Source organism: Corapipo altera, unplaced genomic scaffold, assembly GCF_003945725.1.
Source record: "Corapipo altera isolate COAL_440 unplaced genomic scaffold, ASM394572v1 22, whole genome shotgun sequence".
In the NCBI taxonomy this organism is placed as follows: domain Eukaryota; kingdom Metazoa; phylum Chordata; class Aves; order Passeriformes; family Pipridae; genus Corapipo; species Corapipo altera.
In genome coordinates this window covers 8198560-8224476 of record NW_020884886.1, presented here as the reverse complement: position 1 = coordinate 8224476, position 25917 = coordinate 8198560, and the positions used below count along the sequence as shown (strand labels likewise).

At 37.3% G+C, this 25917-nt stretch overlaps 1 protein-coding gene across 9 annotated transcripts in view; it reads left to right on the top strand.

Moving 5' to 3' along the window:
* Positions 1-25917, top strand: part of KCNIP4 (potassium voltage-gated channel interacting protein 4) — a 407041-nt gene that overhangs the window by 357271 nt on the left and 23853 nt on the right. For all 9 annotated transcript variants that reach the window (XM_027642611.1, XM_027642607.1, XM_027642606.1 and 6 more), the window contains one exon: positions 1932-2056. In XM_027642611.1, the coding sequence (XP_027498412.1) occupies positions 1932-2056 (125 nt within the window). The remainder of the gene's footprint in view (positions 1-1931; positions 2057-25917) is intronic.

Below are 25917 nucleotides of genomic sequence, written 5' to 3'. Positions count from 1 at the left end.
AGCCCATTTAAATCCCATATAGCTATTTGAATATAAAATACAAATGAACTTTCAACAATATTTATTCTCAGGTTGATTATTTTGCCAATTAAGTACCTAGTGTTTACTTGCAACTGACAAAAAAAAATTGGCTTTATGTTTACAGCATTACATTTTTATAGAGACTATAGTGACTATATAAAAAAGTATAAAAGATTAATCCCTTAAAACATAGTGAAAAGGCTTTAGAATCTGTGCAAAATAAACCCTGATGTTCTTATGTGGAATTATAATGGGACTCAAGAACTTAGCTACACCTTCCTTTGATTAGGAAGACAGCTTCTTAATTCTAAAACTATTTTGTTCCAATGTCATCTGTAAAGGCAGGATTTTCAGTACTTCCTCTTTGCACCTCAGGATGTCTTCTTATAGAAGAGAACTGAGACTTTCTTACAGTCTATCTTGTGAGTTCAGATACTGGCCCTATAAAACTATCAAACACAGTAAGTTCAATGTAAAGTTAGTTGAGAGTTTTGTCAGTAGCATTTAGACTGGAAATTTCACAAAGATGGTAGTGGTTTGTGAGTTTTATGAGATAATCTATTAAAAAAAAATGAATCATAGAATCATATTGTAGTTTGCCATAAGCCAATACACAATGGACATTCTGAGATAAGACTGGAGGTGGCACTGGAATCATCTGGATAACACTGCAATCATCTTCCTGAGCTGAGTGCTAGCAACAACATATCTTTGACTGGAGAAAAGACAAGGCCCTAAAGTTTGTGAAGATTTATCCGAATAGTTTATGTGATTATATCTGTTTAAAGGTTGCTCATTTTTTTGTTTAGCTAAACTGTATCTTCTGATGCCAAATTTCTCCCAAGCAGCTGAAAGTTATCACTGCATTGTAGCAGAACAAAAGTATGTGAAACTGTAGACATAATATTGTTTTAATGGACTATTGTAATATTGTGCTCTCATAAATATTGAAGTGAATAAAACTTTATTTTAAGGATGCAGAGTACCAAATTTTGATGAAATTAAATATATATCTTCAACATCATAGAAGTGACAATTAGACATGTTCTCTCCTTACATTTCTATAGTTGGTATAACTCTTAAATCAGAATAAGTCAGTGATTTCATTAAATTAGTCTGGAATAAGTTATGTTTACTGCCTGCAGTACTTAAAAATGGATACACACATTCAAATTTTTGATCAGATAAATTACTTACTCCCAATATATAAATACACATTGTAAGTTTCTTTAGCTGTTTTATTGAACTTTCACATTTAAAACTCTACCTGGGAAAAATGCATTGCTATCTCTCATTGTTTTAGGGCTGCACTCAGCTATAAACCTTGAATATATACATTGGCATTCTTGTTCGCCTAAAGAAGTGGTCACTAAGGTCATCATGTTCCCCACTTAGGCCACTCACTATCAGTAATGTTTGCCCTGAAGGATTAGTTATACCATACTCAAAGTAAGATATGCTGCTGGATGTGCAACATCAATCTCACACACTTTCCAAAGGCCAATTTCACAATAAAAAACCACTAAAAATCCTAACCTGATACAGTGAATTCACATCCATTAACTAACCAAGGGAAAATTTGCAGTGTTCTGGAGTCACTAAAGTTTTATAAAAAATTATTTCCTTTGGTCAAAGAGTTGTAGAAACAGAAAAGTCATACTGATTGTGTCATGCATACCCTTGCAGATTGTTGGCTTTCCAGTTTATTGTTATCTGTACTTATGAGATGATATCCAGACCACTGGACCATCATTGCTGTTCTCTATTCTTTGCAGCCACAGAAGCAGATAGATGCCCTTTCCCTGTGAGTTCAAAATGAACACGTCATTTGTCTTTCCTGCAAAGGTTAGGTATTTTTATCTCCTATATTTCTTTTTGAGCTTTCATTCTCTGTCTCTTGTATTCTGCAGACACTGTAGAAGATGAAATGGAAATGGCCACAGTACGACATAGACCTGAAGCTCTTGAACTGCTGGAAGCACAGAGTAAATTCACAAAGAAGGAACTTCAGATCTTATATAGAGGTTTCAAGAATGTAAGCACTTCTTTTTTGAATTTACCATCCATTTACAGGATAGGCCACTGCAATCTCAGCTCTGTAAGTGTGACTGGCAGTGCAGCTCATGGGATTCAGTAGCTAAATACTGTATATCTGGTCAGGTGAAGAAACAATCTCTCTGTGACAACTGGGCTATTTAATGACCAGAAGACACACAAGAAATAAAAAGCATCCATAAGAGAATTATAACTTAGTATAATAAGACAATGTTCAAAGACATATTGAAAGTTGCATTAAGGTTTTTTGTCCACAGGTGCAATAATGGGAGAGTCCTGAAGAATCTGGCCACTAAGAGGAAAGATTTTCATTTTTGTATTCACAGTAGCTGCCACAAAAAGTAATTGATGTCAATTGGACTAGAGGAATTTTTCATTTTGTGAACAGCAATAGATGACTTCTTAAGTTCTTACTAGTTCTACAAATCTATAAACTTTTTAGATTGCTTTACTTTACTGGCAGCAATTATTTGTGATGTTTTTTTTTGCTCGTCTGTGTGATCAAAAACATCGGTAGGTCCAATGTTTTTAGTCAGCAGGCATCCCACCTGAGACCCCAGTACATCGGTGTAGTGTGACTCCTTTTCCAATGTCTATTAGCTGCCCTGTGGAGCTGGGCTTGTTGTTGGCATGTGAGGCATGCATGATTAGTAAAGCAGAGAAATAAGACTCAAAAAGATCTTAGTAAGTAGCATTAAAATCTGTTTACTTTAAAATTTTTTTAAAATTTTTTATTCTACTGTCTTTTGTGTGATTAACAATTATGTAGGATATTGCATGCAGCTAACATTGGATAGAAAATACTTGATATTAAAAAAATTAATAATAACAATTACTTGAAAATCATCTGTGTTTAATGTTAATCTACGTACTCAGCTGTGAGTATTGCAACTGCACAGATGTTGTCTCCTGCTGAGCTGAAGGTAAAGGTGAATTTAATTGCGTTTCTCACTTTGTAGTTTAGTTTCCTTCTCACCCTTCTTGTGTGAAAAGGGCTACCTTCTTGGCCTTGGCATTTACTACTCAAATGACGATGCGTAACAAAGTATAATAATGATAAAAAGACAGTGAAGCTCAACTATGGAATCAGAGAGAATATTTTCAATAGCTTATACAAGAAGTGTAAATCTTGCAGAATTCTTAGATGTCGTGCATTTTGTAAAGAGAGCAAGCCATGCAAAGGGATGGGTTAGACATACATTCTTATCGAAAGCTTACAATGCGGGTAAGGCAGAGTCACTTAATGTGTCATGTCTATATATCATCCTCAGTTCCAGAAGGTATATAATGTTGGCGTGTTAGTGATTAACAGTGATTACTCTTAAAAGCTTTTCATTTCCTCAGGGTACCAGAGAACATTCCCCTGTTAATGACAGTATTCCCTAGGCATTGCAAATCATGATCAAATGTCCCTAATTCCCTAAGGCAAAAAGCTACAAAGTATAGTGGACAAAATAAGCCTTCTGTCTGTTTCTCTAAGAATAATTATTTTTAGAGTCTCAGAATTGAAAAACCATGATAATTCTCTGCATAAAATGAGGTATGGAGAAAGAGAATAGGTTGTAAGGAAGTATTTTAATCGATACCCATTTTAGCATTTTTTGAAAAGAGGAATTCTAGCTCTTCATATGCTTCTGTGTTCCAAGAGTGTGCAAGTTCTACTTATAGCAAAGAAGTGTCAATGGTAAGACATGGTAATACATCTTTATTCATGTGTTCCATTTCCTTCTCAGTACATGATAATTCAAGACATGCATGTATGACATATCTTTGACTATTTAGAGTTAATGAGCGTGAACTTCAGGCATTTTGTGTGTAATATCATTGCAAAATTATCAGTTACTTTCTAAAATGCTGTAAAGCATGCCCAGGGCTAGTGATTGTTATGAAAGTAAATCAGTTTAATGTAGTATTCTTTAGCCGAAGCATTAGACTTCAAAAATGAAGGATTTCAAACTTTTGGTTGAGTTGGAGTTTGTTTTGTGTCTCATATTTATCAGTTACTACTGCAAAATTTGGTGCTAGATCAGAGTTCTCCAATCACTTCAGAGAACTGATAGAACAGATCCACCTCAGCTCTATGAGCAGCTTACCTATGCTGCACCTTGGTGCATAGTGATCCACAACATGGTCTGCACTTAGACTGTCTCCCCCTTACAGCAGTTGATCATCCACTTCTGCCTGCCACAGCCCACCTCCCTCCTCGATCTCTGAATCTTTCTAATCCAGATTAATGCTATCCTGTCAATATCTCCACCCCTGTGTGCTTCCTGTGTCTGCTTCATGTACCAATATATGCTGGGGGACAACCAACTGGAAAGCCATTCTGCTTTGCTGGCCATGAGCCAGCAAATGTGTCTGTGCAGCAAAGGCAGCAAATGGCACCATGTCCTGCTTTAGGCAAAGCATTGTCAGGAGGTCAAGGAGCACTGGGAGGCCACACCAGCCCTCCACTCAGCACTGGTGAGGCCGCATCTGAAGTGTTGTGGCCTGTTCTTGGCTCCCAAGTAGAAGAAAGATATGGACATACTGGAGAGAGTCCAGCAAAGGGTCACAAACATGTCCAAGGGACTGGAGCACCTCTCCTATGACGAAAGGCTGGGAGAGCTGAGACTGAGCGATCTGGAGAAGAGAAGGCTCAGCAGAGATCTTACCAGCATATATTAGTACCTGAAGGGTGGGTGTAAAGAGGATGGAACCAGGTTCTTTTCAGTGATGCTCAGTGCCAGGACCAGAGGGAATGGGCACAGTATGAAACACAGGTGGTTCCTTAACATCAGGAAACACTGTGTTGGTGACTTAGGACCGGCACAGGTTGCCCACTGGGGTTGTGTCATCTTCCTGCTTGAAGATATCCAAAAGTTGTCTGGACATGGACCTGGGAAACCTGCTCCAGGTGGGCCTGCGTGAGCAGGAGTGTGGAACCGTAAATCCCTAGAGGTCTCTTCCAGCCCCAGCCATTCTGTGAGTCTGTGATATTCTGTTTAATCATTCCATTAAGAAGAAAACTCCACTGAAAAGATTTAGTGAAACACCCAGACACACATCTTTAATGTGACACCATCAAAACTTGTGCAGATCCTACCTCTATGTTTTATGCTTTTCATTTGATGTTTGCTTTTCTTACTAGCTCTTCAATAGTTTAACTATATAAAGAAAGATAAATTAAGATATGAATTGAAGTTACTGTAGTTCTGCTGATGTAATTGCCCTGTTAGACCAAATTTACAATGTCCTACAACACGGTAGTACTAACTGAAAAGTTTTTGGTTACATAATCTCACTCCAACCTGCTTATTTTTCTGAATCCTGTTGAGTTCTAGGATGGCTGTTCTGAGATAGGGTTGAACAGAACTTTTCACAGTTTACCTCCAGTTATTTATTATTTATGACTTCAAATTGCTCAAATATATTATGACTGACTTCAGATGAGAAAGCAAATACTCTGTATTTCTGTAGTGTTTGTGATTACAAAGTTTGATTTCTCATGTGTTTTTTACTTATACAAAAATAAAGCGGTGAATCTTTAAAGGTATTTCCATCAATTTGATTTTCCAGTGTAGGCAACTTACAAGCAAAATCCAGTCTGAAGGAGCACAGGGTCTCAGAGAGCATCTCTGTGTAAATGTTAATGCCTGAAAGCTTTACGAAGTCTCAGATCACACTGTAGGATAGCTGATGCTCTGAGGAAGCAAGAGGGAATGTGACTGCAGGGAATGCCCAAAGACAACTGAAATGCCTATTGGGACAATGGCTGTTTTGGTAGAACTCAAGGTCAGCATTTAAAATAAAAGGGGAGATACACTGAGGAAATTTAAGGAGATTGGAAAAGCACCTTCAGATGACCCAGAAAATATTATAAAGAAAATTATCAAGGGAGAACTTATGTCTGTATTAGGTAATTTAACCATTTTAAAGTTTCTATACTATCCTTGAAAAATGAGCATAACAGAAGTCCTAAGCCCTCCTCAGGCTCAAAAGGTTGTCCCCAGCACTCTGGTTTTAGAATGTTCCTGTGCTCTTGTTGATGAATTGTTGCTCAGCTGCCATCACAGTGGGACCTCTCTCCATTTTGTATTTGGCTTCCTGTCATCCTCTTTCTTGTAAATTGAAATTGTGATTGCTGCAGTCATTAACCTTTCAAACCAATGGCTCTGCAGCAGGCCTAGTACAAGTGGTACTTCAAAATAAATTGTACAGACTATCAAGCATGCACTCAGCATGTGGTCTTTCTTTCTCTTTTGTCCATTGATAGATATCTCACAGTTTTACAAACATGCTGAGCTATAGCACATTTCCATTTTAAAAATACTTAGATAATGTTTTGCTGCACAAAAGATGCTCCTGTGCTAAACTTAGATGTTAACAATCTTCTAATTTTCGTTGATTATTCTCATAAAAATTTTCGTAGAACTCTGTATTGGGAAACTACTAGACTTTGCAAGAAAACTGAAAGGATTTTATGGACATTTATCTTACCCAGCTGTATATCAGAGAAAATGTAAATTAAAGTCATACATGTATAAAAACATCCTTGGACACATACTGTAGCTTTAAATACACTTTTCCATACTTGTGACATTTATTGGGAAAACAACCTTTTTAAGATAACTTTCTTCCCTTTTGCAAATGAGGCAAATGATAATAAGAAAATGTTACAGCTCCAAGATCAGTTCCCTCATCACACTACCCATCATGTGCATAACTCAAAATATGCTAATTTATTCAAAGATTTTCCATTTCAGTTATGGTTTGATGGAAGCATTGTATAGCTGTATGTTGTATTTGTAAGTCTCACAGAGAGTTTAATGAAAGCTAGTTTTAAAAGTGATAAAGCTCATTTATTGAAAGGTGATAAGCTCATTTTTGACTGTCTAGAGCATTTAAGTTTTATATGATAAAATACGAATCTCATTGTCCTTTTATGGAAAATTCTTTACCTTCTGTTTAATCTTCTGTTGGTCGCTTACAGAAAAAAAATTAGTGAGGGGAAAGTGCCTGTTCTATCTAATTCACTAAATTTCCAATCTAATGAATAGGAAATAAAAACGTACGGCTAGTGTCATGTGAATTTATACATTTAAGGTATATTTACTTGAGTAATAAATAAATAAATAAATAAATAAATCTGTATAAATACCATCAAAATTTGAGTTGATGTTTCATATGGCCATATATCTAGGTACTCTGACAGTATGAGAGTTTGGGACACAGAATGTTATGCCATCATTAACATTACAAGGCAGTCAGATTCAAAGTTTTGATGCTTATCTTCAAACATCTGTTCTAAACCTCATATGATAGGTGCTCATGTTAAAAGTTCTCTGAAATTATCTGTGCTAGACCCAGTGGGATGATATAGAAAACTGAAGTTTAGCACCAGCTCTCATTGCATTCTGTTAATGCAGAGGCAGCACCTATGAACTGCAATTAAAGAAACCTTTAAGATGGCAAGGATGCCACTTAGGTTGGCTAATATAAAACACCAGGTACAAATATTTATCTGAATTTATATCCCTCTCCAAAGCCTATGGGTCAAAATATTAGCCACTTTCATAAGCTACAGTGAGCTGCTGAGAATAGGTACCTGAAAGAACAAGATAACTTTATCCACATTTGGTGTAACAGCCTGGGTAGTTAGAACATTTTCCCATATAATAAGAACTTTAAAAAGAAAAAAATATAAATTTTATAAAAGTAATTTGGATTTAGAAGAGCAAAATTGATTTGGCGTACTGAATAAAAATAATTTTCACTGTATAAATCATTTTTCTACTCCTGCAATTTTTTGTTTGATGAGCATGAAGGTTGGGTGTATACTGTATATGCACTAATTGCTGCAAAACCTGAAACATCTCCATGTAATTTTGCTGGTACTGAAGTTAAATTTTTCAGAATGGTTTAACTTTTCTTATATATTTGTATACATGATATTCTAGAAATGCTGAATACATTTGTTTTTTTCACTGCAATTGGAAATTACTTGGTAAGAAAGAAGGTGAGAGAAACATATCTCAGTGTCCTACACATGTATGGCTTTTACCTTTATGGCCATTCTATTTGCACAGTCTCTGATCTATGGCTAGTAGAGATACACAATTCTGTCTTTCACTTCTGTCTTTCAAATGTCATTTCTAAGATAATCAATGTCCTGATAAGAAATGATTTAGTATAAATTGAAAACTTGTACTGACAAGGGACATAGACATTTGACACTAAAAGAAATTACAAAATGGGTGTTGCAAAGAGTTTGAATACCTCTGATGATCCAAAACAGAGATTTTGAAACTCTATTCCATTTTCCTTGCTTCCTTACTTAACCTTTTCCACCTGTTCTAAAGCATGACAAGGGGCAGTGACAATATAATCCTCTTAGTTTATATCTCTGGAATATTGTATATTATGAAACAGAAGCTTTGGAAGCTTTCACGCTATGAGAAATAACACTTTAGCTTGAATCAGCTTTCTCTGAATTGTCAGTGTCCCCCACCTCAGAGTCAATCACAACAGTTTGTTGTGATCCCATTCAATTCTGCACTGAATCTGGACGTTTGTATTGCAATGAATAAATGCAGATTCAGGAACTATATAGACCAGAAAAGTGAGGAAAAATCCAAAACTGAGCATGAGTGACAATGGTACAAATGCAAGAGTATTTTGCCCCTCACATCAGTCCTCCAAAGCTTATTCTTACAGGTAAAGTATCTTAGAGTTTAAGTATGCTTTTCATCCTCCCCTTTGGAGTCCTAGTACAGCAAAGATTTTTAATTTGACCAGCAGTAAATGCAGTTGCTTTGCCCTCAAGATTTGATGACTGTCTGTAGAAGTCCTACAGTTACACAGCATGCAATCTTAGCAAGAGCAGGATCTTTCCTGATGCAGAATTTCTATTCAAACAAAAGAGAGCCTAGGAGAAAAATATAGATCAGTTAAAGGTTCTCTCCTGGTTCTCTTGGCTAATGTGAATCAGCACTAAAACCATTTGGCCTATATCCCTCTGTGACTCTGAATATTAAACAGAGATGGGTTACTCTATTGGGCTACAGTGCATGAGACATTCTCATTGTGCTGAAAGCTTTTGCAGATATGCTGACCCTCCTGCACAAACAGTGTTTGAACAGCAGTGTTTTGGACACAAAGAGGATGTATGTACAAAGAAGCATCAGCAACTTGTCTTTTCAGGTGACACCTGAACAGGTTGTACCTCATGAATATAAACCTAATAACTTGGAGTATAGAAATGCCAATAAAATGGAGAAAAAAATAAAGAAAGTTCTGAATTGTACTAGAAAAATGAGATATTCCTAATTCAAACTGAAAATTAACATCTCACCATGTTAGAAAACTCCTGTGACTTGCCTGTCTTAATAAACTAAATAGGCAACAGCATAATAAAGCTCAAGCAAGTAAGCCTAGAAGCTGGATACCATGTCTGCTGTCAATAGACAGATTTCTGTATATCATCTTTTCTCTAGAGAGAGAATTTCAGAAAACATGTATAATGCACATAGCTCAAATTTCCCTTTTTTAAAGTTGAGTTCTTGTTTACCAGTTGTGCTTCAGATAAATTATTTTCTCTACTTTAGATGACTGAAGAAAAACTTTAAAATAACCAACTCTTGCTAAGGCAGGATTTTGTTGTTATTTTAGAAAAGCTCTCACATTCATTTACTCAGGATTTAGAGGGAACTTTTCCATATTTCAGACAAATCTATGTGAAAATATTATAACAAACTGAGCAATAAATAATGCTTACATTCATTATATATTTTCTTCAGGAGTTAGTGAAGAAACTTGAAACTTTTCAAAAACAAGAGTAAAAGTAATTTGGAAATAGTTTGACAGACCAAGTTGTTAGTCATCACAAATTTACAGACCTTAATGTGTTCAGTGGAGATATTTGTTTCAATTAGTCTTACAGTTGCTGGCAGAGATTGAATTCTTCTTTCTGAAAGTTAATAATGAGCTCAGTCTGTATACTTCTATTCATCTCATGACTTGTTCAGTTGGAGAAAAATGTCATCTAGCATACCAAGGACTGTCTTCATAATAATGACTGCTTGCTTATGAATTATCTCTGAAAAAAGTAGACACCAAGATGCTAATTAAGCAGCATATAAGAAGAATACGATTTTAAGAATTCAGTATTAATAGTAGTGCAGAGCACCAAATACCTCAAAAGTTCTTCTTTGTGGAAAAAAAAAAAATCAATACTAAATTTAGAGTTGTATTGTTGTGTGTGCTTGTCAGTCCTTCCTATTTGAAACTGATCTGTGCTCTGATGTACACTCTGTGGGTTCACGTGGGCCATCAGGCACAGACCTTCTGCTCTACCAGCCAGATGCTCAGCTGACTCATCTGCTGGTAGAGCTGTTTTCTACCACATGAGCTTTTAGGTACCTCAGTATGGAATATAAATGTTTATGTACTAGAATATGAGCAGCCAAATATCTTCTTTGGCTACACCTCACTGCAGTTACTTTTTTGCAGTGTCTGGATTAAGCATTGCAGAGCCTGTCACTTGAGTTTTGGGCAGCTTTTGGATTTTGTTTTCTGGGTGATCACTAACATTAGAGAGGTAAAATTTGGTGCAATGCAGCACTGATGATGCATTTTAAAAATTTAGTGAGTACACACTTCTTCTTTCTCCTACCTGTCCTCTTTTCTTCATGAGGTGAGATGAATACTAACTGTAACTGCTACAAACATTGTACTTTATAACACACAGCTTAAAATAAAATCATTCAGTGAGACAATTTATCAGCTAAGAAAACAGTGTTAAAAAATCCCTGTACTTGGTTTTCTTGCTACCAGTTTTCTTTTAAAGAATTTTTGTATAAAATATTGTAATTCCCTATTAAATCTTTTACTAAGTTGTCTTCCTGTTACACTGCAATTCAGAAACAGCAAATGGACATACATATTTTCAGGTGGATATCCTAAGCCTGCAAAATGAGAAGAGGGGGAATAAATATATCTTCTAGCGAAACTTACTGATGGTGCAGTTCAACCATTTGGGTCCTATGGACTTTATAGGATAAAATCTTATTTGTGCTGGAGTTAGGGATCTGTCATGGATCCTATGAATTTCCAAATGATTTTGGATCTTTTTGTTTTTTCTACTTGGAATTCCTGTTCAATGTGAACAAAATCAACAATGTGTTGGTTTTGACAGAAATAAAGGAAACAGTCAAAAGTCCTCTTTTTATTTCAACAAAATTAATTTATGTTTACAAATGTCTTTAAATCTACATCTGTGCTAAAAATAAACACTGGTAAATCTTCAAATAAAACTACAAGCCTCAAGGTCAGTGTTATGGAAGTTTATTACAAGTCTTGGGTCAACCTGCATTTACCTTTGAATTAAAATATCTGACAGAGACCACATCCCTTATATCAGCTGGACATTTGTGCAGTTGCACTTCACTCCAATTATGTGAATGATTCTCGTATTATCTTTCAAGTAATGGAATTTATTCAACTCAATGAATTCCATTGTGCAATATTCTTAAAGGATCTTAGATACAGTGAGCGTAACAGAAGAAATAGGAGCCAATAACTCAGAAGACAGCATGAATCAGTAAACACAGCATGAAACTAGAAGTCTAAAGACTCCAGCCTTTTAGCACTCTGGCTGGCTTATTAACTGCCACACACTTTTGAAAGCCTTAACTATCACACTAAAAAGCCTTCTGGGTTGTGCAAGAGCATTATATCAGTGCTTCGCAGGCTACATGGGCTCCACATTGACAACTGCCTAATTTAATGTCTCTTGTCTGACACCCCAAACCTTTCAGAGTGTCCCTGGCTATCTGAGAGATTGCTTCTCAGTTATTGATCAAAGCCTCCTCAGATATGCCTTGGGAACAAAGTGGGGAGCACCAATGGGGGGGCTGGTGGCTGTGGGAAACTGAAATTTCCCAGGAGCTGGACACAGCAAAGTTTAACCTTACAGGAGAGAAAAATGAACACTGAATTCCTCAGCATTGAGTGAAATGTGTGTTCTGTGGGCATTGTGTTTGAATGAGATGCTTTACCTCTCCATGACCAAGCTCCATATCTGTCAAGTAGAAACTCATGCCTGAAAAAACACTGATCTAGGAAGCACTTTACGTGGTATTTCTAATAATTATTTTCTTGCTCCACTTATGCATCTCTGACATGGTAACCAGCCTCACTGTGGCCTCACAAAAAAGAAGTACCAAGAAGAATTTTTATAAGTAAACCCATAGTGGCTCAAAATAGCAGTATTTGTATCTGAAATACTATCTACCAGCAAGTAAGGTATCAGAACAATAGACATATGATTATGATTGTGCTTGTGATCTAAAATGTCAACACTAAGCACTGAATCCAGAGGCACAGGCTACCAAATTAATAGGTAGGAAATCCAAGTTCAATATATAACGGTCATATTGTTCTGGTAAATAACCCAGCTCATCTTACTTTCTTCTTTCACCTTTTTCATAAGTTTTTAGGGCATAAGCCCTTTGTCACTGTTTCTCCATGTCCTGAATAATGAGTCCCTAGTACAAATCTCAGTTCAATGGATAACTCATTACTATCAACAATTTTTTAAAACAGGCAATGTTGCTACCTTTCTGCAGAGAAAGATGAGAAAGAAGGTCGGCACAAAACAACACAGAACTTTAATATGAAGCAGAAGTAAAATCAAATTCAACAGCAAAGACTAATGGAAAATTTGTTAACTACTTCTGTAGATTCACCAATTCTGGGTACTTGTAACATATAGCTCCTGAATTTATATTGTTATTCTTCTAGCTAAGGATGCTGTCTCTCTTAAAGTCTTTGCAAATGCCAAACTTCATTGATTTTAATGGAACATGCCCAAATGTCACAAAGATTTTTTTGATCGTCTTTCTTCATGTGTTTTTCACTATTAGGAACTGGCTTCTGTATGGCTTCTATGTGGCTTCTCAGTGATTCCAGAGCTCTAAATAGAAACATGGCAATTACAGGGCTTTTTTGTCACCTGATTTGTCCCCCACATTAACTGTCTCTGATGAAAAAACCTGCACATTCCTTCAGTCTGTCAGACAACTGCAGTTTAGTGGTAATTGGCTCTAAAATATTCCAGAGCATTGCCAGAATAAGATATTTCGATGAGGCAGTAGCAAAATATATTCTAATTATTAATTTTTTTACCAGTAGATAAGCAAGTACCTGTCACCATTGCCCCGTACTGGAAAATATGTTCCTTTCTCTGTTTTCTTACGAATCGTTTCTTCTTTCCATGACAGAGTATGCATCCCAATCAAGGTGTTCCTGCCATTCAGCTGGGAGCATGCATCTTCAGAGATCTCATTTGTTCAACAAAGGACCTGAAACTGGAGGTTTCAGGTTTTGCTCTGCAAAAGAGATGCCTTTCTCCACGTGATCTTTGCCTTCTGCACTTAGAATTACTGCAAACAGCATCTTTTGGGAAATCTCAGGGTGGTCTAAGAAGTTTTCTTCTTCACTGCCCAATCAAGACTTAATTAGGATCCTAAAATTGAAGCCCATCCCTTTTCTATTACTGCAACTGTTGCAAGACTAAACAGTCCATATGGCCCTCACTGCATTAACAGGGAAAAAGCATCTCCTCCCACAGACCACATCTCTCACTCACAGCAGCTTCAGACACATCATTGCCTCTGATTGCTTTTGATTTCCCCCTCTGTACTTGGTGAATCAGGTCCTATTTATGCTAATGTCAGGTTCAGTTTTATAAATATTTATGTAGGTAAGCTCATTTGTTCTTATGTTTGCACTGCTGGGGCCCTGGGAGAAAGTGTTGTTAGTAGTGGAAAAAGAGAAAACCTTTGTTAAAGGGTAAATGTATTACTATATAAAATATAAATAACGAGCACAGTGTTTGATTTTCAGTTTCTAAACGGATCCTCATTGAATTTTATGTTCTTTGCCATTTCTGCAAGTTGATAGGAGGTTGAAAGTCCTTGGTCTTTTCATCGTAAATAGCACTAATCAAATATTGATCTGTCTGCCTTTACCATCGTACCTCTTCAAAAGAAACAAAGAACAACCACTCTGAAAAATACTGAAATAAAATGAGTTAGGACACAATTTAAGGCTGTGTTTTAGACAGACATGTGTCCCAGGAATGCAAAACTCACAGTGTTCTTACTTGATGATTAAAATGAAAATTCGGTTTGGTGTCAGTACTTAGTATCAACTTCAAGTTGACTGACAAACACAAAAAAATATCATATCAGAATTTGCGACAGAATATAGAATATTTTTTTCACCCATGACATGTTGAGGTTGCTTCAAAAATACCTTGTGCTAAATTCAGACTTTCTCATTTTCAGATATGGCTGTAAAATGATGGCACAAGTCCACTAACCTTTAGCAGAAAGTTGTTAGTACAGTTTCCTCCTCAGTGAATCTTCCACTCTTTATGGATACAAGGAGCTTCTAGGTTAAACAAAAGCACCAGCTCCCTTGTGTAAGAAAACCAAAATAAATGCCTCCATGATTTTAAAGTAGGGATTGACCTACGCTCAAATATCACTTTTAGGGACTGGTGATGTTCTCCATTCTGCTCAGGTGAATCACTTAAGTGGGTCAAAGGAAGTACACTTGAGGGACCAACACTTGCTAATATGGAGCTATTCCTCCTCTCATCTATGATTTCAGTTGATTTGAAGGGGATTTGATCAAAAGCACTCACATGGGAATGTGTGAAAGGCAAGTCACAGAAGCAGTGCTCACCTAAATACAACTTCTTCCAAGAGAGTGAGCACCTTGTCTTTGCCAAAGTGTTTACAGCAAGCTGCACCCCTCCATATCTGAAGCATAGGTTCTGCTACATTTAGGTTAATTATAACTCCTGCCTATTTGTTGAGTCAGGATTGTAAAATGCCCTCCTGCAGTGACAAGTAAGGGCAGATGCAGTAAGCACCATTCAGATGCCATAAAGTTCCGTGAGTCAAGCTTTTGGGTGAGCTTTTAAGTTCAAATCTTTACTCATGTTGTTTACTGTTGTTTTACTGCCAGTGCTAATAATAAGAAACTAAAAATTACACTAGTTAGTGGGCATTGCTAAACAAAGAATGGTGCTGATTAAAAGCATTGCTGGCACCTTGCCCGCTGCCTTGTGGAAGCAGCAAAAGTGTTGATTGTTATTTACTGTGTGAAGCCACACATGCTGGATGTGAGCCAGTTCCTTAATTTCTGCTTGTTTTCCTCTGAAACTGCCATAGCAAGTAGGGAGTGGAAAAGGCTGTTGTTCATTAGAGTATCTTGCAGTGGGACATTAAAAATCTGGTACATCTTTGCTATGCCATTGGGAATCATTATTGTAACTCTCCTACAGGTAGCTAAGTAGAAGCAAGAAACTCTGTGTTTTACCTCATAAGACAAGGCTTGAAAGGAGTTTTTCCATGTATTTCACCAATGGATGTCAATGAAGATCGATGCTGCCAAATCCACCAACTACCACAACGTTCCTAGAAATGTAGGCTGTTGCCATTCAGTATAAAATGAGTTTACAGCTTCTGTACAGAGGTGAAAATGCAACAACCTGAGGTGTTCCCCATGTGAGTCTTTATCTGAAGTAATTCTACCGTATTTTAGGTCAGAGAGGAAAGATCAAAAGGAAAGTTGTCCCTTTAGGCCCAGTAATTAGTGCACTCCACTTGGGCCTGCTTTCTTTCTTTTGTCTTCAAAAACAGCTTAAGCTATACACTTGTAATCAAATAGGCAAATTCATAAGAAGACTTAAGAGTAGGGACAAAAGACTATCTGAGGTAACCATCCCTAACCATTTCAGAAAAAGCACCTTCCTTTTGGATTACTCTGTATGTCTTTCATCCCATACAGCTTCTATAAAGACTAGAGAAAATACTCCATTACTACTAGTTGTCAAGGCTTATGAGTATATTCAAGTATGCAAGACTAGAGTATGCTCTTTTATGTTCTGATCTATTAGATTGATTCTGCAATAATTGAAAACAATAACAAGTTGTTTTAGGAAGAATTTTTGGCCCTCTTGAAGTAATCAAATAAATCTGATCCAAGATATAATTTTGGTTAACAAATTTAATCATTCATCATTGTTCTGTTACAGCATCTTTCTATATGATTGCACAGAAGTAATTTTTTTAAAATGCAAACCAAGTATTCTTTTCAAAAAAAAAAAGGTGCTGTGAAAGTGTTTTTTAATAGCACACTCCTGAGAAAACTAAAACGAGAAACCAAATAAGAAAAAAAGAACGAAACAAGAACTAATTTAATTTCAATAGACAGGAGGTTAAATTAATAGCTGTCCCTCTCTTGATAACACAAAAAATAGAAGTGACAATTGAAATTAAAAACACCAGTGGTTTTCAATATAATTGGATTGAACATACTTTATTTATTAGAGAAAATCAGGCAAAATCCTTCAAGGCAGAAATAGGTCATTATAAACATATTCATATGTATAACATATATTGTTGTACATACTGGGAACAATATTCCACAGATGAAAAGCATATTAATGCTGGCCTTAAGATTAAATTTTTCATAAAAGTAGTTTCAAGTAGTGTAATGAATAAAAATTAACCCCCCCTACACCATCTTGTATTTTGAGCTTTTACAATTTCCACTCTCTGAGCATCTTCATGTGCCTTACACATATTAATATCCTGGGACTCTCAACTCTCCTAAAAAGTAGAAAATACTTCAGTAATGTACTAATTAATCTTCATTTTACTCCAGGAAGATTTTTCAGAACAAGAACTATATAAAATTATTTCAACTATAACTGTATTTTAAGTATACTTTGTCCTATACTTTGCATGTGTTCTCCTTTAAATAGCCATAGCATAATTTTGAGCATTAAATATGCTTACACAGGGGAAAAACCCCCCTGATTTAGTTCATTTCTTGTATCTCTGGTATACGCAGATCCACATTAATTTGAAAGTTCTTTGTACCCAGTACAGTATTAATAAATCATTAATTAAAATAAAAACAGAATATAATTTTAAAATGTTAGGAAACTTAGCAAAGTATTTCAATTACTTAAAGGGATGTAAATTGATTAGAGTAAAAAGATCATGTTTCTGAGTTGTGTGAGGAATTATCTTCTCTCTCTGAGAAAATTAACTCATATTCTATTAATGGATAGGAGGCATGAAGAAAGCAGCTCTATTTATTGGCTAGAGTAGCTGGTAACCTTGCTACTAAAAAGTTGTAAAACTAGATAGGGCTCCCCTGCCTAGTAAAAGTAAAGAAACTACATTTTCTTAACTATAGTGAGTGTGGTTTATGTCTTCAATCTGAGATGTTAAACCTTTATGAAGCCTTTTAGTTTCATCTGCACAGATAGCCCATGGAACATTTTTCCTTTTAGCCTGTTCTGTTGCCACTACTGTTGACTGGGCACCCAGCGCTCAAAATTTTCTTTTACCCATCTCTTCCATGGCAGCCCTGCTCTTCTTCCTGTCTCTGCATATTTCTTCATAATGAACAGCAGCTCGTTTTTCAGAAAAAAGGCAAGTAAGGGCCGGGCTTGTTCTGTTATAGCTGAGGCCTGGACAGACCCCAAAATGATATGTGTAAAGATAGAATAAAACCAATTGTCATCCTCTATGAGCAGCTTGAGGCACTGTCCTGCCAATCATCCTCCCAGTCCTTTGACAAACTGGCTTTTATAGAAGGCAAACAGCAAAGCTCAAGGAGAACACACGGTTGGGTGAATAATATAATTGCCTGATCAAAAGAGCCAAAGTAGGTATCTCTTCTGTAGTCATTGCAATTATCTCACACATGCAATGGTTTCCTAAAAACTTCCGCAAAGCTCCCATTTGATGTGCTGAGGTGTTGAATGATAAATCTATACAAAGGAAATTAAATGTTTCTCTCATTCATCTAGTTTCAAAAAGAAGTGGTAAAATGCAGTAGCCTAAACACTGACAGTGCAGCAGTCCAGAAGGCACCAGTGCAAAGAAGCTGATCAGAGAAATTACTTTCTAGAATAGATTACAAAGACATGGCTTTTTTCTTTTAATTCATAGAAGAAGCAACCCCTTGAAATTTTACGAATACCTAATGAACAATACTTCGCTTATAGTTAAACCTCTCTTGGGGTTTAAGTATAAGCAACTAATTTATTGCTCTCTTGGGGATATCTATGGTAGGAAAATAGCTGCTCTCTTCTCTCCACATCATCATCTGTTATTTCTTCTCTTAGAACTATTTATAGCAAAGGAAATGAAAAACAGAAAAGAAGCACAAATAGGGTTGTCTGCGATTTTTTAAAATCTGTGTTAATGGGTAAAGAAAAAGACCTTTTGAACTGTCTGACTATTCCCAGGGGTTTTTTTCCAGTCTTAATTTCTAGTGGTTTTTTCAGCCACATTTCACGTATTTCAAGAGAGAGGTTTTCTCTGAATTAGTTTTTTGAGGCTGCTTCACAGGCTAGTAGATGGCATCTCTTTTAAGTATATCTTTTGAGATATTTTTCAGAATACACTTGCTTTTTCTTTAATGACTTCAAAACCTTCTTTCCCCCAGAAACCTCATTTTGTTTGTATCATCTACTTTGAAGTCCTGCTAGAGTAACTTCACTTTTATTAGCTGCTGTAGGATTTTTACCTCACTCTTGGAGTTTCTTCTGTGTTGGCCAGTAATGTGATCAGAACTCCAGCAATGCCACCCAGCCCCTTTTTATAATTTCTGATATGTGTTCTGCATTTTTACTGAAAAAAACCTCCAGTACCAAAGTGAGCCCTATATTCTAAGAGTACTTTCAGGATAGAAAGTTAATCACATAGCACTTACTTCAAAATAAATAGGCACTTAAGTCTATTCCTGATGAATATAGCAAGCACAAGTATATTTATATTTACTGCAGTAAAATGAGTTACACCATTACAAATTTATTTGGTTTTTAATTTACAATAAATTACAAACATTTATTCTCAGCATGCAGCTCTAGGGTTGGTTGAAATTTCAGCTTAGTCCTGTTGGTATTTGGTAAATACATCTTTAATGCTAAAAGTATTCCAAAGTAACATACAATACTGATAATTAATGTATTGCTGGCACCTGGGCATTAAAGCCCTTGAGGCTCAGCCCCACTACACATACTGGTACAGACTGCCTCATGCACACACACAAAACTGGCCCTCCGTCCCCAGTAGTCAACCCCACCATGGTGTTACTCTTTGAGACCTACTCACATCCTGACTCCCAGGTTATGTCACCTACTCACCTGCTCATCCAACTTGATATTCACTAGCAACCACGCACTCACTCACACCTCTGCACACACTCCAGTTGCCACAGCAAAGACACACGGAACCCTCCAATTCATAGTCTGACCCCAGCAGCTGCCCTCACACTCCTGTTCACAGCATGAAGAGCCCTTACTCAGGAAAGAGTTGGAAAAAAGCTTAATAAGAAGGAAATACAGGTCAGGCATGGGGCATGGCCAGGCAAGCAGACTGACCAGCTAACCATATACATGTGACTGGGACCTCTTTCCCCTCACGGCTTTATTTTCCCACACCTGTACCTCCCAAAATCACCTAAACCCCTTCCTTTCCCCACCACTGGTCCCCACTAAACATCCCATAATAAGTCCTGTGCAATCCCAAAATGTTCTTCCCCTGCATCCCATAATGTATCTCCAACCCTTGGGCAGCAAACTTCTTCTGTCCAAGCATTCACTCACCTTGATGCTCTGACAATGGGCATGAGGGTCTCCTGGGACATCCCACTGTGTCCCTTCCGCATGGTCCTTAATTTGGGCTCCCACTTACTTTTGTGCCTCTATGCTCCTCTGGGCTTGTGAAACTGGGCCTTTGAAGGGCTGATGGCTCCTGGGATATCCTGGGAGCAGCCACAGCAGGCACTATTTGGTCTTCCCAACCTGCCATTGTCTCCCTGTGTTCCACTATAGGTGTGGAGACAAGCTTCTACCACATAACCTAACAAAATCCAGCATACAGTCAGGAGCTGCATGCTTATAAAATATAAACAGTTTTTATTAAGTATAAATAAAATATAAACAACTCTATTGTAGAAGTGTATTAGGTTGTGGTTTTGTTTTCTACTCTGCTTAAAGTACATTCAGCGGTCTGCAGACATGACTAAATCATTTTACACTGTGTCAGCTGGGTATTAGCTAAATTTCAAAGCTGTAAGGCATAGTACCATCTATAATGCTGCGGATGCCTTTGAGAACACACACAGGATCACTCTCGAGGAGAAAAGGCAACACAGGAAGAACCGTGTCTTGCGGAATACACAATCTAAGGAGTTTTTCTGTTGTGCCTTTTGCAATCGGACATGTCTGTCACGTATTGGCCTCATAAGTCACCAACGTGCCTGTAACAAATGTGGATAAAGCCTTCCCAAATCTTTGTTCGCAAAGCCCAGCCATGAGAAGGCATAGTAAAACTGTAAAAAGCCAATTTCTGCATTGGTCCTGGAGGAGTAAAGCAGAGCAGCCATTGAATTCTCTTCTTCCTGTGTCCACAGGCCATGAGATTTTTAGAAAAATTTAGTGTATAAACTTCTTCTAACATTTTGCGTGTGCAGCTCCACATCAGGACGTTATCTACTAGCCTTATTTATTTGCAACGAAATGAAACACCTAGTGAAAATAAAGTTTATTTTCTTTAATAGCATACATGCTTACTATATTATCTTTGAATAGTTTTCTTTAACGTCCAAATAAATAAATTTCCATCATTGTTTCTGCTTACCAACTGAAGATCGCCCCTTTCTCATGGCCCACAAGGGCTGCAGTTGCTGAGAGCGCACTGGATTTTCCTGTTTGCCATGAGCATTTACCCTGTCAATTTAACATGATGCTATCATATTGCCTTATGCTGACAATCCTGACTTGCACCTGCTTTTTCTCATGAAAATTTTCTCTCCCTGCATCCTTTCTCTGCCTTATGCTACAGAAACAGCACAAAGCAAGATCTGACAGAGTGAGACTGCAGAATAATATTAGGAAATATATTCTTTCATGCTTTTCACAGACTGTGGCAATTCTTAAAAATGAGCTGGGATTTTGGATCTGTCTAACTTGAAATTTGCATCTATCTGATGCCTTCCTGTCTGATCTTGGACTGTTTTGTCTGCCCTATGAGGAAATATTTGGTGATAGCCTGATTAAAGGTTATCTGGGAAGGAGCTTCAATAAGGGAAGAAAAGATTAGGATCTGGAAAAGATTTTGAGATGTGAGGATTTGGAGAGGAGTTGATAGACCTGTTCTTCCAGAGACTGTGTGAAATAGAGCTTGGTGCTCTGTTACAAGGGTAAAGAGAAAAGAGACAGGCAAGAGGAACTAAGAGGCTTTGGGGAGAGCTCTCCCTGTGGAGTGGAGAGGAACAAGCATAGAAATGACGAGGAACAAGATCTGTCCTTTGGCAGAACTGAGCTGCTCCAGAGGAGCCTGATGGATTGACAAATCTGGGAAAACAGAGCTTAGTTGTCTGTGTTGGAGGCAAACTGGGACATTATGGTAAACAGCAGGCATTCAAAGGAGGCGTTTGAATGAAGACACTCTGGGTTTGCAGCTGTATGATTGAAAACTAAACATCTCAGAAGCCCTGCCTTTGTAATTGTTGTTGTTATCACCTTTGCCATGCCATTGTTGCTCTTCAACTTCTATGTCACTTGCAGTTTTTGTTTTTATTTTGCAATGTGAGTCAGCAATGCCCTGGCAGCCAGGAGGGCCCGCCATCTCCTGGGGTGCATTAAGCACAGAATTGCCAGCTGGTAACGGCAGGGGATTGTCCTGCTCTACTGTGCACTGGTGCAGCCTCACCTTGAGTACTGTGTGCAGTTTTGGGCACCACCATATAAGAAAGACATTAAGCTACCAGAGAGTATCTGCAGGAGGGCCTCAAGGAAGTTGAAGGGTCTGGAGGGGAAGCCAGATGAGGAGTGGCTGAGATCACTTGGTCTGTTCAGCCTGGAGAAGAGGAGACTGAGGGGAGACCTCTTTGCAGTGACAACTGCTTGTTTGAGTGAAACTTTTCTCCCACCCTTCTGCTTTTCTGATTACTTACCCTCCTTGTTGGAATCAGCTTAAGGCTACAGAGCCATTACCTGAACAGCAACACTGGGAAGCAAAAAAATGTTATCCAAAGTGAATTGAAAAAACATACAGAGGCTATTGAGAGTCAGAGATCTATATTTAGGTTTTGAAAGTGGAAGTTGGGGAGATTTATAAGTCTGGTTGGGTTTGGATCTAGTGTTGTATCTGTAAGACCAATATCTGCTTGGCTCATCTGCTGCAACGTTGTTCTGGCAGAAGCCTTCAGGGTGGAAGTCACACTGATATCAATGTGTCAGTGTCTGTGTCACCTTTCAGACTGAGATGTATCTGGTGTTTCTCCTTCTTCCAAGGCATACGAGATCATGTTAGACATGTTTCACCAAAATCCTTACCTTTTCCGTCCTCAGAGTAACTGCTTGTACCTTAGTTTCTCACGGGTGACTTGTGAAAACAAACCCCAAAACTCACAAAGAGTATTGAAGCAGGTATGTTTACAGTGCTGGGTGCATGGGGAATAATTTCACCAAACATGCACACCTATTGCTTTTGTTCAGCTTCTTTATGTGATACAATGTTACATATGCATCAGTTGTGTTACATATACATTAGTAGTGTTACATAGCATTAGCTATGTCAGCAAATTCCTGAAAATTGGGAGGGGAAATCATTAACATACACCACTCCTACAACTTCGCCTAGGAATGCCCCTTGGGGATCTTCATTTGGGGGTCTTCTGGATGAAGTAAGGGTCTTCCTTGGCTCTGAACTATTCACCTTTGCAAAGAATGCTGAGCTGGCACTGGTCACTCACCTCAAAACCGGTTTCATCTTCTCTCTTTCTCTTGGAGCCCCCCTTTATCAATCTTCAAAAACTCCCTTAAAGCTCCTCATCACAGCTCCAATGTTTTTGCTTCTGCTAGAATCCTCATTATAAAGTTAACCATGTCCTATCTGTAAGTTAGCATAAGCCAGCAAGGGCCCATTCTAATTTAACAGTATTCTATCTGAAAATTAGCCCTAGTAAGCAACTAAGGCTACAATCTTTTATCACCACATTATATTTTGATCACCCCTTATCACAGATTTTGTGTACTTTTGACACACATTTTTCTTTGGAGGAGGATCAAGATAGGAGTAATTCATGAACTGAGTGTTAGTGGGATTATTTCAGATAATTTATATAATGCTTAAATACTTTAGCAAATGAATTTTCAGATTACCCAAGTTCCCTTGTGGTTAATTTTTCTATTAGCCTAGAAAAAACACTGTACATTTCAAGTATAAACCTTGGTGCTAAAATACATTACTGTAGATATGCTAACAAAATACTTCTATCTGATAAAACATTGGCTAATAGTTTGCTGATAACTTTGGTGAATAATTTTACTTCATAGCCACTGATGTCTTGCCATAGGAGGCCAATATAGGCTAAATGCACATCAATGTCCACTGATTAAACACCAAATACATGTGGGTTTTTTCTGAATAAAACTAGATGTTTAGTCTAAAAATACTAATTGTATTTCTTAGTGGGAGAAATTAGTTCGATATTGTAACACATGTGAATTGCATAATTATCATTTGGGTCAGTTTTCTGCAAAAATGAAAGTCATCAGAAGGCCTACATTTCAATCACATACATCAGAACAAGCATTAGATACAGCAAATTTAAATCAATCTTAGGAATGCAGCTTTGGAATTTGGAAGTGGATAAAAGTAAAAGTTCATTTGCGTAAACCTTAGAAGTATTAAAGCCTGAAAAAAACCACAAGCTTCAGAACCTGTTGTCTCAGGTCCCTAACTCACACACTGTCCTGGTCAGTATGTTCCTCTTCATAATGGCAAATTATCAAGGTCCACTTATAAAAGCCTCTTGTCTCACCTCTTAGTGAAGCTGTCTATACACAGCTTTCTAAGACTGTTCAACAGCACATCTTTTCACTGAAAGTAGGGGCTATCTCAAGCATCACCACGCTTCAGGGTACCAAGAGGAGTGAAAAAGTGTTTTTAGTGTCTAATGAGAGCTTACAAAACTGAGACTGTGGACACCAAACTTTGTTAAATTGTCTGTCCCTGCTAAGATTTTGGTTCCTTTAGATCTGCTACTTCTTTTCAGGTGGGCTGCTATTAGATCTTCCCTTAGCAATGCCCTAGACTAAACAAGCCCAACTCTCTCAGTCTCTCCTTTGTGGTCACATGCTTTCATCCCTAGTAGTCTTCATGACCTTCTGCTTATCTCTCTTCAGTTCCTCCACACCCCTGGGAGACCCCCAAGACTGTCCCAAGCAGAATGAGAGAATAACTCCTCATCCTGCTGGCTTTGTACCAGTAGGTGGTTTATCTTATTTATAGTAAGCAGGTTTTGTTGGCTCACACTCAGTTTGACATCCCCTGTAACCCCTGTTTGGGGTCCTGTTTGGCAGTGCTGCCATTCAGCCACTCACTTCATAGCTGCTACTGGGACAAGGGCAGATTTCTTCTCAGATGCAGAACATTGAAATTCTTGTTGAGCTTCATGAGATGTCTGTTGGCCCAGATTTTGTTATTAATTTCACCTAGATAATGTTATTAAATCAAGGCCATTTGTTAAATTCTCATACTGTTGTAATCAAAGCTCTATCATACTCAAATGGAAAAAATTAGGAACTGAACTGGGCTGTGGAAAGCAACAGGGGGTTTTTTGGTAGCATTAGCTTTAAAGTATAAGCATGCTATTTCAAAATTATGTACATATTCCTCCATTAAGTTTTGTGTTTATGGTAAATTTAAATTTGCAGTCAGAATAGAATTACATGCAGACAGTGAAAATATTGTCAGTTATTGATAATTAAATCAATGGACATGAACATATATCTAAAATGAAGCTGTACAAAAAACTGATAGCAAATGAAGATGGAGAACCTCTCATGTAAAAGGCTAAAATATATTCCAAGTTGCCAGAGCTCCAGCTCTACCCATTATACAAAACATTTGTTATGCAGACAGACGTCTGAGCTTTGAGTTTCTTTCCACTTCATTCTCTTTCCTACATTTCAGTATTTCTCCTTTTTTGTGTCTTTTTGGTTTGCTTCTTGTCTAAAAAGGGTGTTGATTAGGTAGTGAAGATGAATAAACCTATTGCAATATTCTTAGAAACACTGAAGGAGAGACACCTTAGACAGCATGAGCTTGTAAATAATTTACAGGTTTTGGAGTGGTTCATAAGACCATGTGCTGGAGGTGTAATTTCCCAGCAACAAAATTGCAAGCAAGCGAGGTCATCAAAAGGCAGAATCATATTTATTATTCTCTATCTCTTCTTTCTGTCAGTTTAAATTATTTTCTCTTTAAAAGAGGGAGCACTGGACTCCGTTCTCTATGAACTTTCCCTCCTTTTTATTCTCCACATGGAAAATACATTAATACAATTTTAAAAGATTGTCAAGCTGAAATTTGCTGTAACAAATTATATACAGATCAGGGAAAAAAGAATATAGGAAATGGTTTAAATATGCCTCACATTGTTCTTTCAAACTATTTAATTATTTTCCTCTATTTTATAAGAGATTAATGAAAGGTTAGATAGATTTTTTTAATTATAGTTTGTACAAAGGAATAAGTCAGCAATAACTTGAAAAAAAGCCATGGGGCATACTTAACAATTACGATATTTAATCTTATTCACTGAACTGCAGAAATCTCCTGATAAACACAAGAAAGCCAGATTTATGAGTCCAGAAAAGTGCAGGTTTGGAGGTAAATTGTGTTGGCTACATATATTTTTAGAATACAATTATTTAAGAACAAGAGTGTTCACTGTCATATAGTGACTCAG